Here is a 16,324-nt window from a genome sequence, read left to right on the forward strand (position 1 = left end):
AAAATTTGAATAAAAAGTGATCAAAGCAATAACATTTCCCGAAAATGGTAGAACTACAAAGTACACCTGGTCCCGCAAAAAAATACGCCCTATACATCCCCGTACACGCATGTATAAAAAAGTTACGGCTGTCGGAATATGGCGACTTTTCAAAAAATAATTTTTTAACACAGTTTTGGATTTTTTTAAGGGGTCAAAATGTAAATAAAACCATATAAATTTGATATCCCCAGAATCGTAACGAAACACAGAATACAGGGGACATGTCATTTTGGTTGCACACTGAACGCTGTAAAACCAAAGCCCGTAAGAAAGTCGCAGAAATGCATTTTTTCTTCAAATCCACCCCATTCTGATTTTTTTCCCTGCTTCCCAGTACATTATATAGAATAAATAATGGTGGCATCATAAAGAAAAATTTGTCCCGGAAAAATTAAGACCTCATATGGCTCTGTGAGCGGAGAAATAAAAAAGTTATGGGGTTTAGAAGGAGGGGAGTCAAAAACGAAAATCAAAAAATGCCATCAGCGGAAAAAGGGTTAACTTCAAATACTTCTGTCCCAAAGTCACTATGTAAAGTTTCTCACAACACCGTATAGCAGCTCCAATACAAATTAACTTCAACACAAAAGTTTCACGTATTCTCTGAATTACAGCAAAAACAAGATACAAAGTTACATTTCATATCCCATACCTTATACACACTACGAAAACTTTACCCGCGCCTGTATATACCCACTTCTACAATCACTGCAGACGAAGTCGCGGGTACCAGCTAGTACTACATAATAATTGTATGTATGCACACCAGATACTATATAATAATTGTATGTATGCACATCCACTACCACAGTTTTAGAGATGATCTGGCCACTATTATAAGTATTTATGCTCATTACTATGAATAATGATAGAGATATTACAATATTTTGCTGCAAAAATCCTCAGATTTAAAAATAATCCATTGAAAACTATCAACCTTTTTCATTCTTTTATATTCATTGTACTCATTATTTATTCAGCACTGACATATGCCACGGTGTTGTACAGAAATACCATGTACATCACGCCCCCTATTGGACAAACAATCTAATTTCTTTTGAAACTTCCAGTATTTTGGATGATTGTTCGTGAATTTGTGTCCAGTGACAAACTCAGATAAAAACCCACTTAGAATACTCTGGAATGGGAGATGTAAGGTATTATGTTGTGATGTTCTATCTTATCCTGTGGAGAGTAATGAATCAAGTAATGAAGTCTACTACAGGTAAATAACAAAGGGTAGTACAGTGTATTAGAGGATAGGGTGCAGTATTAGGGTGTGCTCATATGCTGCAGCATTTATTTTTTGCTGCATTTTCTAGAAATAAAAATGTGCTCCACAAAATTGGGTTTGCTTCAGAAAATGGTAATATTATATTACGCCGGGTTCACACCTGCGCCTCGGTCTCCGTTCTCAGGTTTCCGTCTTCTGCAGACAGAAGATGGAAACCTGTCAGACCGTGTCCGGCCGTGAGTGCCGGTGAGTGTTTGTGCTCTCCACGGCAAAACCGTTTTTTTTTTTTTTAACCGGACACAACGTCCTGCATGTCTGACTTTGTGTCCAGTTTAAAAAAAACGGTTTCGTCGCGGAGAGCACAAAACGCTCACCGGCACTCACGGCCAGACATGTTTCAAACCCATTCAAATGAATGGGTTTGAAAACCAACTGCAGGTTTCCGTTTCCCGGGGCGCAAATGTGAACGAGTCCTTAATAGATTTTTGCAAATCCAATTCAGATGTATAGTATTGGACAGTTGCTGAAAACACTTTTCCCATGTAAGAACATATCTTTAAAATGAATTTTCTGGACTTGTAAATGTATGTAATTTGGGTAAAAATAACATGTTTTAAAGGGTATATCTACCATTTGCCCAAAGTGTACTCAACTGTGAACCTTCCCCTTTCGCCGCCCGAGCTAACTGCAGAAAGCCGGCCCTCCCCCGCCGGAGGAGGGGGCGGATCAGGGGCGTGGCCGGGTGGATCGGGGGCGTGGCCGGTGGATCGGGGGCGTGGCCGGGTGGATCGGGGTCGTGGCCGAGTGAAGGGGCGGGGCATAGCCCCGTTCGCCGGCAGAGAGTAGGCCCGGAGACTGCCTGCTCTCTGCCTTAGCGTGAGGGGAGGCTGCTGGAGCAGCGCTGCTCCAGTGGCCTCCCCAAACCACCGCTCGGTGATAAGCCAGTCCAGGACAGCTTGTCCTGGACTGGCTTAGGTTAACAAAAATGCCGCCCTCCCTGAGGCCCTGGCATAGTGCCGCCTGAAGCGCTCGCTTCAGGTCGCCTCATGGGAGGTGCGGCACTGGTCACCACCATGTTACACAGTACATTACAGTGAAAAAACAACATACCTTTGTTATGTATATCACTTTTGTAGATTTGGAGAAAATCTTGGAAGCATTATACAGCTGAGGCAGTTGGTGCACAGAGGGCGGGATTTCAGCTGCCTAGGGCATTGCCATTGACCCTGAGACCCCTACCATCTCCCCATGCAGTGAGCATTGATCCTTCCACTGATATGACATCACCCATCCTACTTGAGCATGAAGAGCAGTGCCCCCAGGGATGAAGGCCCGCCCCCAGTGCACCATCTGGCTCATTTGCATAACACTTCAAAAATTCATTTTTCTCAAATCTATAAAAGGTAAAAAAAATGTATGTTGTTCATCACTGTAAAGTGCTCTGTGATTAAGCTGTAGCAGCTGAATTTGCTTTAAGGCGATGCTCCCTTTTAAAAATTCTGTAAAAATATTCTGTAATTTTTTTTTAATTTTTAAATAATTTGTGGGTTTTTGTTACACACATATAAAATGCTGCTGTTTATTTTTTTTAAGTTATGTAATTTTGTATGAGCCTTTTTTACAGATATTCTATTGTAATTGTTAGAGTGTGAATCCAGTGGAAATGGAAAATGCCTGAAAAAAATCCATAGTTTCAAAAACGTGGAATGGCGATTTGATGTTGGCTGTAATTATTTGACATGGTTCAATGAGTCTAACAGTGTATTTCTTTTCTAGCGGAATGTTTGATGATGGCACTCATACCTATACCATACATCCAGTGGACATAACTCACAATTCTGTAAGTATTCCACATGAACTAATAAGTAACTTACAAAGCACATATGTTGCCAAAACGAAAATTCAAGTATAAAAACTAAAATAAAAAAATGCTGCCTAAACATATGCAAAACACCAGTGCATATACTGTAACACGTCCCCTTACGTGTTATATGTGTTCACACTACCGTTGGTGACCGTTAGCAGTGTCCGTAGCTATTGCCCATTACAAGATTTTAGCAACAGACACTAACAGACACGGAAGGTCTGTTTGAAAAAAAACTAATTCTTGACAGAAGGCAAGTGTCCGTTATTTTTTTAACATTGAAGTCTATGGGCAACGGACTTATAACGGACAGTAACTAATAGTGTCAGTATTATGTTGGGACAGTATAAAAAAGGACACTCACTGAAAGTAACTGATGCAAGTGGGTCCAGTTTTTTTTTTAATTGATCCATTAAATGGATCAGTTAAAAAAAAATCGACACATTAGCATCAGTTAGTGTCCGTTAATGTCTGTTATGATAGGTGTCTGTTTTTTGTTGTTTTTTAACGGACACCTTCATAACGGAATTCAACGGTAGTGTGAACCCTGCCTAACTCTACCAACAGAACGCATCTAACATAGAGTAGTAGATATTTTTGAATACGGCATCCAGAAACACTTCTATTTTAATGTTTTTTAGCCACAGGTAAGGTTGAGCCGATCTTGAGATTTCAGGATCGATTTCAAAATCCGATTTCCAATCATTTTCCAGCCGATCCCGATCGTGAAATTTGCTCAATTGTCGATTGGGGTCCAATATTTTCCGATCCCGATCCTCAACCCTAGTCAATGTTTCTCTATGGGAAAAGTTACTTGAGGGTTGAGCTGATCTTGAAATAATCTCCGACCTTGAACCCGCTGGAAAAGATCGGGTCGGAAACCCGATCGCAATCGTGAAATTTACTCGATCACCGATTGGAATACGATCTTTTCCGATCCCGAACGCTCAACCCTAGCCACAAGGTGATGAAATTTAGCAAAATTTTAGTAGCATTGGATATTTGCAGTTAAACAGAATTGTGTTAGAGAAGGGTCTGTGCTTTTTCATGTAGCAGAATGTAGAAGGGTGAAAACATGACAGCAAATGATAGCAAATTAAATCTAATGTATCAATTTAAGTTGCTGCCCTTATAGATAGATACAGGTCCCAGTGTCATATCTAGACCATGTTTCCCCTGACTTTTTATGGAATACAAGTTTTTACCAAAACAGATATATCCAGTGACTTACAAGTGATGTTTCAACAGTAGACATTTTCTTTCCTTTTCTTCTCCATCTGATCCAGGCTGCCATGATGACTTTTAGGCCAAGGACCCATGTTGAGGAAATGCAGCTTTTTTTGTTGCAGATTTCACTGTGGTTTTTTTAAGCCAAAGCCAGGAGTGGATTGAGCAGAAGGTAGAAGTATAAGAACTTCATAGATATTTTCCATTCCTTTTGTAGCCATTATTGGCTTTGGTTCCAAAAACTGCAGCAAAATCTGCAAGCTGCGTTTATGCAACGTGGGGCCTTAGCCTTACTGGTGACTACAATGTTTTCTGCTGAGACATATTGCTCAGACCCTTGGTTCTGCTAGAGTCCTCAGCCTCTATAGCAACACGATTAAATTTAAGCTAAAATCCATGTCATAAAATAAATTCAAACCACATACTGGACCTCAAAATAAATTCTGGCCCCATGTGTTTATCCATATGAAACATTTTAGTGTTATGTAGGTTAATAGGAGAGAAAAATATATAGTAGTTGAATCTGGTTCCAAATCTACAATGAAACAAAATGGTAGAGAGCCATGTTTATAAGATAAGATAATCCTAAATGTTTACAGTCTAAAATGAATGACACAAACTGCAAAGTCCAAAGGACCAGTCACATCTACAGACTTGATGGGGTATAAAAGGGAGTAAGGCTAAGACTTCATGTTGTGGAAACACTGCATTTTTTGTTGCAGATTTTGCTGCATTTTTTTCTGAGGCAAACCTAGTAGTGGCTACAGAAGGAATGGGAAGTATCTAGGGAGCTGTTATACCTCTCCCTTCTGTTCAATACACTCCTGGCTTTGGCTCAAAATACCGCAGTAAAATTGGCTGCAAAAAATGCAGCTTTTCTGCAACTTGGAGCCTCAGCCTAAAATTTTTGTGACGAGGGAGATTTCTTGTTTTGTTGTTGGACCTGAATTTCACAAACCAGGGCAATTGGGTAATATGGAACAGCATCTGTAGGGATATTAAAGAGGTCCTGTCACTTCTGTCACGTCAATTGTAGTAACTACATGTATTTACCATAATATAATAATTTTTATAACACATCTTATGACCCTGTGTTGTGCTGCTCTTCTGTTATTATTCCTAAAAGTGTATAAATAAAATGACAACTGGGCGTTACCTTTGCCAAAGGGGTCTGTCACAATCTGGCAATGTTAGCACTGATGGCACAATGTCAGGGTGAGTGGGACAACATCCCAAACTGATAACACCCAGTTGTCAAACTATTTATGCAGTCAAAAAGAGGAGCAGCCCGTTGTAGAATTAGAGAAGAAGATACAGGTATCTGTTAGTAGGGTTGAGCCGATCTTGAGATTTCAGGATCAATTTTAAAATTCGATTTCCGATCATTTTTCAGCCGATCCCGATTGTGAAATTTGCTCGATCGCTGATCGGGATCCAATCTGTTTTGAAGCGCCGCGCTCTGATACGTGTATACGTGTCTAAATGAGCAGCACGTTACTCCGTGAGAACCGAGCCTTAGAAATACAACTATTCTGTCTAGGGATGTGAGGGGTCATCTGGGAGGTGACAGGTCTTCTTGTGCCATCAGTAGAATACACATTATGGTGAAAGCACTAAAGTGCAGAGTCCTTTGTAAAGTAGTGTAGAACACAGCAGCACCTCTACTTTTCCATTGAGAGACTAGAGAAGATGTTTACAACAGCTTTATACCTGCTGACAGCACTAGAAAAACAGCTGTGGCTATTCTCCCTTATTATCCTGATCAAAATGAATCCCCCTCCTAAAGGAAGCAATTGTGATGTTTAAAGTATATTAGGAAATTGCTGATAGCACATCCTTGACCATGGTAAGCCTACTGGATGTATCATAAATATGCCAGCTGCTCATTCTGTAGCTGCTTTTTTCATTCAGCATATTCCTGCCTTCATTTGTAATCTCAGGAGTAATTTAGCAACCTGGCTGGCATAGCGCAGGTGGCGATGCTTTGGCCGATATTCAGTGCACTCTGTTTACTTACACGTCAATGTCATTGGTCCACATTTATTAAGACAGGACTTTTTTCTGAGTGGTGTACAGTTTCTTTATTCTTAGGGTAAGTTCACATAGGGTTTTTGGTCAGGATGTTGAAGCCGTATCCGCCTCAAAATCCTGACCAAAAAGATGGCTCCCATTTAAATCAATGGGAGCCGGTCAGTTCTTTTTTCCGGGAGCCATTTACTCCGGCTCCCGGAAAAAGAAGTGACATGCTCATTCTTTCAAGGGGATTCGCCTTGCAAATCCGTCTGAAGACACTCCCAACTAGGCCCATTCATTTGAGCCTAATTCGGATCGCAGTGACGCAACTGGATGCCGGTGTACTGCCCAGGAATCCAGTCGCAGCTGCCCCGTATTTTGGACTGGAACCTGAGATGGCCTACGCATCAATTTCCGATCCAAAATAGTCAGTCTGAACTCAGCATTAGAGATATGTCTTCTGAAAATGTTCTAAGAAAACACCACACCTAGACCAGGCTGCATTTTGAAAAAAAAAAAAAAAATGGTGAAAATGTATTTATAGTGGGTTTCATAATTATAGGAAAACAACTGAAAAGATGCCATAACCAGAAGAGCTGTGAAAAACACTGAGGCTCAGGCCCCACAGGACAATATGCAGCACTAAAGCACTGCGGGAAAAATCGTGGCAGGAATGCATTGCCGGTTCTTCCTGAAGAGCTTCGAACAAAAAGGACACAGAGTTTTCCTCCATGAACTTTCTGTTACAATTATATCTACAGGAAAGCCGCTGGCGTTTCCATAGATATAATTGACATGCTGCGATTTCCAATCGCATCGTGTCCGCACTGCAGTTTGAAACACAAAGTGGGAATGGGATTCACATGAATCCCATCCACTTTGCATATACTGTTAAACACTGCGATTTTTCCCGCAGCATTTCCGCCTCAGGCAAATTGCAACTTTTCCGGTAAAAATCGCAGTGTTTTACAGTATTTGCAAAGTGGATGGGATTCATGAGAATCCCATGCCCACTTTACGAAAAAAAAAAAATCGCAGTGTGGACACCCTCGTGGTTTTGAAAATCACAGCATGTCAATTATATCTACCGAAACTCTGGCGGTTTTCCCATAGATACAATTGTAACAAAGTCAGCGGAAGAAAACTCCCTGCCACGCTTGTTCCCGCAGCACTTTAGCACTTTTTTAAAACAGATTTTGCCGCGTTTTTTTTTTTTTAAAACCAAAGCCAGGAGTGGCTACAAAAGGAATGGAAGATATACAGGAATTTCTTATACTTATCCCATCTACTCAATCCACTCTTGGCTTTGGCTCAAAAAACCGCAACAAAATCTGCAACAAAAAAAGCTGCGTTTCCGCAATATGGGGCTTCAGCCTACGGTCGGGGCCCCACATTGCATAAACGCTGCGTTTTACATTCTGGCTAATCCTATCCACACATTGCACAAAATAATCTGAATGAGAAATGCTGTATTTTCAAAAATGCTGTAGCTACTATACTAGGTTTGGCCAAAAAAAATATAAAAGAACACAGCAAAATCTGCAGCAAAAAAGCAGCTTAGCTGCAATGAGGGGATTTATGGTACGTTCACACATAGGAATCCAACTCCAATGTTCTTGGTGAGTACCATGCACCAAATACCAACTATAGATAAAACCATATCTACATATCAAAGCGTGATCCTTGACTGAATGGTGGGTGCGGGTATCTGCCAGCCATGGGAAGTAATTCCAGGGCAGATTTCTGGCCGGTGTGCAGCCTACTGGGTGCTACTTTTTGGTTTTGCGCTTACAGGCTTATTTGCGTTCTCTCACTTACATTTTATCATTTAGAATCTAGAAACATTTTCTATTCTCTTGATTGTACGTTATGTGCTAGAATCACTGCAACTCTGCATTACATAAAAATAGCTCATTTTGTAAAAGTCTGCACTTAAATAGTACATTATAACAAAGAAAATGTTACCCTCATTATTCTGCTGTCTTCATCAATGTTAAGAGCAGTTTTCTGCTTACCAGTTTAAATTATACCTTGAGAATGACTGCGTGATAACTGACAGCAAATGTTCTGCTTGGAAAATCGCATAGGCGTTCCAATGTTTGAGACAGTAAAATTGTGCTGATTCATACTTGTCGACTGGCGCTGTTAGCTTTTTCCACTGGAGCAGGACGTGACCAGAGCCACCAATTGCTCCTGCTGAGAACTTTTCAAGGATTCTGAAAGTCATTAAGTGATTGTGTTTATTTGTCAGGCTAAGGTAGCATAGCTTATGTCCTAAAGGAAATCTGTAAGGTCAACTGCAGTACTAGGCAATTCCCACAACTTGGTGTATACATTGTCTCTGTTTAGTGTATCCAAAGTGCTAATAAAATTTACTTTTTTTCCAATATTCTAAATAGGTGGCCCCATTCCCGGCATGTGCTTCAAGTCTCACTTTATAGTCCTATCTAATACTTTCACTTGTTGACATTACCAGTTTTTCAAAAATTTTGTGCATGCCCTATTTATTTTTGGTTCAGAGCATACGTGGTATTCTCTTTAAGGTAGTCAATGTAGGGCCAAACGACAAATCCCCTGTGGGGAGTACTGTAAAGTCAGTCAGGGCACATGGGGAGGTGTTAGGCCGGGGCCCAACAGACCGGAAACGGCTTTGCAAATCGCAGCATGTCAATTATATCTACGGAACCACTGGCGGCTTTACCGTAGATATATTGTTAGGAGAAAGTCCGCAAAGGAAAACTCTGTGAACTTTCTCTTAAAAGCGCTGCGGGAAGAACCGCAATGCATTCACGCACAGTTCTTCCTGCAGCGCTGTAGTGCTGCAGATACGGCCTGTGGGGCCTTAGCTTCAGGTAAGGTTAGCCCCAGAAAACTTGTTGGAAATAGGCCTTTTGCTACCTAATTAGTCTAATGGATTAGGGTAAGTTCACACGGGGTTGCCACCTCAGGTTTCACACCAAAATACGGGAAGCTGCGGCTGGATGCCTTTGCAGTGCACCAGCATCCATTTTCTCACTCTGCTCTGGATTAGGCCCAAATGAATGGGTCTAGTCAGGAGGGAGTGTCTTCAGGCGGATGTTCCGAGGCGAATCCGCCTGAAAGAATGAGCATGTGGCTTTTTTTTTCCGGGAGCCAGAACAAACAGCTCCCGGAAAAAAGAACTGAACGGCTCCCATTGATTTTAATATTCTCAAAATCCTGACCAAAAAACCCTGTGTGAACAAATAAAAGATGTTTCTGCAATGTGGGGCCTTAGCCTAAAGTTAATGTTATTGTCAAAGAGGTTGACAAAGGCATGTGTCTCAGTGCATGATGATAAGTGCCCCACCAAGCTCTAGATGTCACTTGGTAAGGAAAACAGACTCTTGAAACAAAAAACAGAACTCAGTTGTGCCTACTGTTAACGTCAGCCATTTATTGCCCCCTCCTCCCTTGTAATTAAAGTAGTTGTGGGGAGCTCTTTAGACTGTTGAGCTGCTTTAGATGTGTCTTTGTCATCATCTGGTCACCATCAAATAAATGTGACTAGGCTGTTTCTAGGGGGAAACCCTTTGCAAAATCCCACACATTTAGACTTATAGGCATTGTGAAACCAATTTGGCCATAGCTCTATGCTGGGCCACATCACTGGGTGCAGATGAATGAGGGGAGAACCATGCTGGGGACCATTATTTAAAGGAATAATGTGCTGGTGAGGAGCAATGAGAGGAGAATCATGGTTTAAAAGGAAAACAAGGACAAGTGGAAGGCCATGCTGGTGGCCAAGATTTAGAAAGATGGCATGCAGGGGACAATAAATGAAAGGGCCATATTGAACTAGGAAATGTTTATGTTATCTGGGGACTAAGAAAGTGTTAGGGCCTACTATGGTTATTTGTGTGAGTCGGAGTGATTTTGTGTACACTGCCATGTTTTATTAGTCCTATCCTATTTGGGATTTTAGAGTCACTGTACTTATTTGCTGACTCCGCTATAAACTTTAACCTGCATTCTGTGCACATTTTTTTTTTTTTTTTTTTTTTAAGAGGGCCACCTCTATTAAAGCACATTTCTTGAGCAAACGTGGGTAGTCGTCTCAGAGAGGTTTTACTATAAATGCTGAAATTTATGCCAAGTTCTGATACCTGTAGTGGCTATTTATTGTCACATTTAGAAATCAAAAACTGATAACTTTGCTGCAGGACATTACTATATTCTATTTTATTATTGTTAAACACAATCCTAAGGGAGCCTTCACACGGAGTATACGCGCCGCTCATTCTGATCATTAGGGCTAGTTCACACGGAGTTAATGCGCGCACATTCTGGCACGTATACACGTGTCAGAATGTGAGCGCTCAAAACAGATCACATTCATTTCAATGTGTCATTACGGGCGTATAACATGTGTAATTTTGCGGCTGCAACCCCATGTGAACTTACCCTAATCCATTAGACTAATTAGGTAGCAAAATTACGCAATGCGTGTGCGTTAACTCCGTGTGAACTAGCCCTAAAACATGTTCAGAATGAGCACGTAAAAACCAGCCCCCATTGACTTGAATACATGTATCACATTGAAAGCAATAGGGAAAAAAGCCTCCCATTGATTTCAATGGGGAGCGCTCGTATGCCGGCACCCATTCAAGTCAATGGGAGCTGCTTTTTACGCGCTCATTCTGAACGTGTTTTACGTTCAGAATGAGCGGAGCGCTAGGGAGCAGTGGAGATAATAGATTTTTGATATGTCAGATTTACATACTACTGGGTAGGATAACATAGCGATAACTATATGTTTAATGTACAGGATATCACAATAGCAGCTTAGTTACGTGACTACATGAGAGAGACATTCCATCAATTGACAGTACATTAGTAAGTGATCTTGCTGAATGTAAACCAATTGTGCATAATTTTTAAAATTAATATGACGTATTTAATAAACGTATCCGCAAACCAAAGTCTTGCAGTTTAGTCCTCAAAAGGCATTGGCTACTTGTATTATACAAAATGGCATCTGTTCCAGTATTAATGAAAAAGAGGACTCCAGAAGGGGAATAAAAAGTATGTTCAAACCTTCATTCCCCAAACTGTATATTAGACACTATTGCTCCTAGTACCTCTTCTGCTTTGCAATCCGTTTCTAGAGTAGAGCAGTTGCAAAGGAAAGCAGGTTAACCAGGATTTAGTGTTCAAGTATTTAATTAAAAGATTTTTCCAGGTAAAATTAATTTTTCAAAAAAAGGTCTGTAAGGGTCCATACACACAGAGTTTTATGGCGAGGACTAAATCCGCTTCAGGACTTAGGAAATCTCCAGGTGGATTTTCTGGCTCTCGTTGGTTTTTACAGGTGGAATCCGCTTGAAGGGAGTAGAATTTTGAAAAATCGGACATCTTTACAAATGGACACTTAAGGACACCCACAAACACTAAAGGACACTACATGGAGTCCCATTTAAAACAATGCAAATTGTCTGATGTCCGATGCTAAATTCTTCCGCGGACATTAGCATCGGACACCGACGCTAGTGTGAACGCCCCCTTACAGCTTTGCTATTTCTCTGCAGTCCCCGGCCCCAGAATATCAGTACATTTGTGGATTAGAACCAGTAAACATTTTCTAGTTTTGTTTGTTTGCACTAGGCAGAAATGATTAGCTGTCACTATCACGCTGCATTTGGCCCCATTGCTGAAGGTTTTTGGCACAAGGCATTAATCATATTGACAGTGCAATAGATCACGGTGCTAAATATTCTGTGCTTGGATAAATTTAGCATTAATTGCCTTTAACTACTTCACCTAAATTCTGTGCTATTGATGTCCACATTAATGCTTACAACACAGAAAAAAATCAGACTTCATTCTTATGCAGAAAGAAAGGCGATAGGAAAAGATGAGCAGAATTTGCCTTCTGTGTCGTTGCTAGAGAAATATAGTTACCATTTTCCCATAAATTAGAATAAACTGTGATGAAGAATGCCAGGTTTTTGTTTCATCAGCAAATAGCCTATTTAGACATAGATCTCTGGGTTTTATACAGGGGAACAGGAAAGCTGAATTAGGGTCTATTCACATCAAGTTTTTACATCTGTTTAGCAGATCCATTACACAGATGTAAAAAAACAAATACACGTGGATGGCCATCTGTTTACACAGATCAATAATAATAATAAAAAAACTGGATCAGTTTCTGTCCTTTTTAGGTTAAGGCCCCGTGTAGCGAGCCACAGCCAAAAAGTGCTGAAGAAAAATCCACGCCAGCCACGTATCAAAGGCTTTCTTCTTCCATTATACCTATGGGCGAACGGACCTGTTCGGATTTCCAAAACCGCAATGTTTTTGGAAATTGCAGTGCATATTTTTCTTCTATGTATGTATGGGATCCTCCAGAATCCCATCCATTATGTATGGGACTATAAAAAGGCGCATTTTTTATGTCCTATGGACCCCCAACCTTAACCACTTTGTGTCTTTTTTCGGGGACACATAGGGCTTTATTTTTATATTGTTTTCATTTTTGAATGTGTTTTAATTCTTTTTATATCTGGGAATATATAAACAGAATAGGAGGGAAATTGTGTCTGGTTTTCACTTTTCTTTTTTTCTTTTTTTTCTTTTTAATTTAATAACACAAAGTGCTACTGAAAAACTTTAAAAAATAGTTTTTCCTCTCCATCACGGTCATTTTTATTTTGTATGGTGTCATCGGGGTTGCGGCTATAATCTTTAATAGCGGTGTTTTATTGGCGTATTATTTTAATTATTTTTTTAAATAATTTTATTTACTTTTTTTTTTTTAATATAGCAAATATATTCTAAAAATATTCTAAGGATAACCCTAGATAGGTCATCAAAATTAGATTGATGTGGGTCTGACACCTGGCACCTACACTGATCAGCTGTTCTCTCCAGATTTTTAAGGGCAATGAGTATATGAATTTTCTTTATGTATACACGCATGCCCATAGATTAGTGACAACGTGTAGGTTTTCTTACTGTTTTCTCTCATTATACCTCATTAGCAAGCAAGAAGATAAAATGCAGCTGTATCCATCTATTGGTGAACATAATGAGTACTGCAGTTTAAAGTGTATCTTTGGCTATTAATATCATTTCATATTCATAATGTGGAGCCTCAGTGTTGATTTTTTATTATGTATGCACTTGCATTTGTTTTTACATACTATTTCTATCAACAGGAAAGCACAAGCCGACCACATATCATAGAAAAAGCCCCAGGGTCCCAAATCTCCGAACTTCCAAATCATTCAGGTAAGATATAGCTATAAATACTATATATTCATGTTGATGCTTCTATTACTAAATGGGTGCATTTAATAAAGTGGCCAGACAACCTGTAATGTATATACATTGAATGGCCACTGTATTAGAGACTGCCATCTAGTAGAACGTTGGACTTCTTTTGGTCTTCAGAACCAAAGAAATTAATTGTGCTTTGCACAAATAACATCTTCAGTTATCAGGACACCCAAGATATGCCAAGAAAATATTCTACCAGGGACTGTACCATTACTCCACCTTCACCAGCCTGGACTATTAGCACCAGACAAAAAGGGTGCAATAGATATTGGGACTCAATAGACAGCAATGGCACTAAAAGTACCCTAGTTGTCTACTGTTAAGCACATCTGTACTTTGGAATGGCAAGTTGTGTGTTATTTGAGCAACCAGCATTAGATTTGCCTGCAATTTGCTTGCCTGTGCATCAGCTATCCATCAGAAGAGTTCCTTATTTCCTAATGTGACCCATTTGGTTGATGAGTTGTATATGTCCACAGGATTCCCTTTTTCCACCAATTCTTATTTAGATTACAGTGGTGGAACTACCTCAATAGCAGCTGTAGTAGCTGTGTTGTGGCCTTTGATATTAGGGGGCCTTGAGCCTTACGGGCACCGGACCCTCTGGGTTAATCATCTGCGATTCCCAGGACCAGATAGGTAAATTACTACACCTTGATCAACCTCTTGAACTCCTTTACACAACTGTTCTCTCTGCAATTAACCCTTCTTTTAATATACATGGAGATTGTGTATTTTTCACTGTGCTGACTGATCTTTGCTGTGTAGGAGAGGTAAGAGTTAATTCTCTTACACATGCTCTCTATAACTCCGCACCTCCAGGCTATACCTTCTGTGACCTAATATACATATTTTTGACTTTGTCTGTCTTTAACCTCCTACTCCCTCTCTGAGCAGTATACATGTTAATAGCAGTCCTCCAAAAAGTTACCAAATTGGTTCCTACAAAAATACAATTTATCCCACATAATACAAGGTCTCATACAGTTACCTAGATGAACCAATAAAAAAAAAAAGTTATAACTACTGTAATACAGAAGAGAAAACTTTTTTATTATTTAGAAAAGCAAAAATTAGGTATGTCATTAATGTGTTAAAAGGGTTGTCTAGTTATGGACATTTATCCCCTATGTACAGGTCAGGGGATAAGTGTCCACTCACTGGGAGATCGATAGTCGGTTCCCCAAGTGATTATGGAGAACCGAAAGTTTCTCTAAAGCCTCCATGCACTTGCATGACCAGCACTCCATTTACTTGTATGGAGCTGCGGGGGCCATTACAGTCCTATCAGCCCCATAGAAGTGAATGGATAAGGCAAGGGCACTGGCACTCCATTCACAAGGAGGTCTGAGGGAGACTTTCAGCCCCAAATCCTCCTGATTACTGTGGGACCCAGTGATCGGCTCTTATTTCCTGTCCTTAGGCTAGGGGATAAGTGTCTATAATGGGACAACCCTTTTATCACCTGAGTTATGTACCAGTTATGTAGCTCCTCAACACCTATAGTATGTGGGGCCAATAAAGGGGATAGTTACTGTATGTGGGGCAATAACAGAGAAAATTCACTGTTTTGGGGAAAATAAGGGGGCTATATACCGTGTAGGTAATTGGTTAAAGGGGCAGTAAAGTGGGACACTACGATGTGTCGGAGCCAGAAAAAGAGGTGTTATACACACCAGTAAAGTCTGGGGGACAGTCAAAAGACCCCATATTTCTTAAATTACACCCCTGGATTACACACTATAATAGACTCACTTGACTTTATGTTGCACTCCTAGGTCACTTGTCAGATTTCCATACAGGGAAGAACCAATTCTGAATAGACAGGTGTCTCTAATAAAAAAAGTGTCCATTCGGTTCATATACTTCATGTTACTGACAACGCTTTCATGGAGATGACTTCTATATCATCATCTGCTTATTTTATGTTTCGGACAGATACAGAAAGGAAAGCGAGCGAGCAGCCATTCTTTGCACAAACACAATGGCTGCGAAGAAGAAGAAAAAGAGCGCTGAATGTAAGTGAGAAAATTGGGTTTTATCCAGCTTAGGATACAGCTATTTTTCTTTTTTTCAAACTGTAAGTTAAAAGTAACTATTCTAACAATATGTATTCACATGGATCTTTTATAGCGGATCTTGATCATTACTGCTTTCAATGTCTTCAAATCTGACATTTTCCAAATTCTCAGAATATAGAACGTGAATGCTTGGAGAGCCGCACAGTTTTATTCATTCGCAAATGGTTCAGTTCATGGTTCCCATTTCTAAGCTGATTATAGTCACTTTGTCATTCTCCATCATTGCTTAGAAAGCACCATCATTATAAGAATAAAATAAAAATATCAAAAAACCTCAAATTCTCCAGATACTAGAAATCGCCAATAAATATTCAACTTTCCTTGGTATTTGGTAATATCCCTTTCTGGGAAACTATGGTAATAACAACCATTTTAGCACCTGTAGAAACTGACTCCCAAATGATCATTCTGCCCATACCCCCCCCCCCCCAGAGATGCCAAAAAACTCAGTCTCCATGTTGTCCAATGGCTTTAGAACATCTCATCTTAACTGAACTCAGCATGTAGTTCAGTTTGGCTGATCTGGGTGCCAACTAGGAAATTTGGCCAATCAAAACCAGCCGA

General features: G+C 40.1%; 1 protein-coding gene across 4 annotated transcripts in view; it reads left to right on the forward strand.

The window, feature by feature from the left end:
• The window catches only part of ADAM23 (ADAM metallopeptidase domain 23), a 179,879-nt gene that overhangs the window by 84,296 nt on the left and 79,259 nt on the right, over positions 1-16,324 (forward strand). For all 4 annotated transcript variants that reach the window (XM_075284286.1, XM_075284288.1, XM_075284287.1 and 1 more), the window contains exons 6-8: positions 3,053-3,116; positions 13,559-13,631; positions 15,618-15,697. In XM_075284286.1, coding sequence (XP_075140387.1) covers positions 3,053-3,116; positions 13,559-13,631; positions 15,618-15,697 — 217 coding nt within the window. The remainder of the gene's footprint in view (positions 1-3,052; positions 3,117-13,558; positions 13,632-15,617; positions 15,698-16,324) is intronic.

The sequence above is a fragment of the Leptodactylus fuscus genome, chromosome 8 (assembly GCF_031893055.1).
Source record: "Leptodactylus fuscus isolate aLepFus1 chromosome 8, aLepFus1.hap2, whole genome shotgun sequence".
Classification (NCBI taxonomy): domain Eukaryota; kingdom Metazoa; phylum Chordata; class Amphibia; order Anura; family Leptodactylidae; genus Leptodactylus; species Leptodactylus fuscus.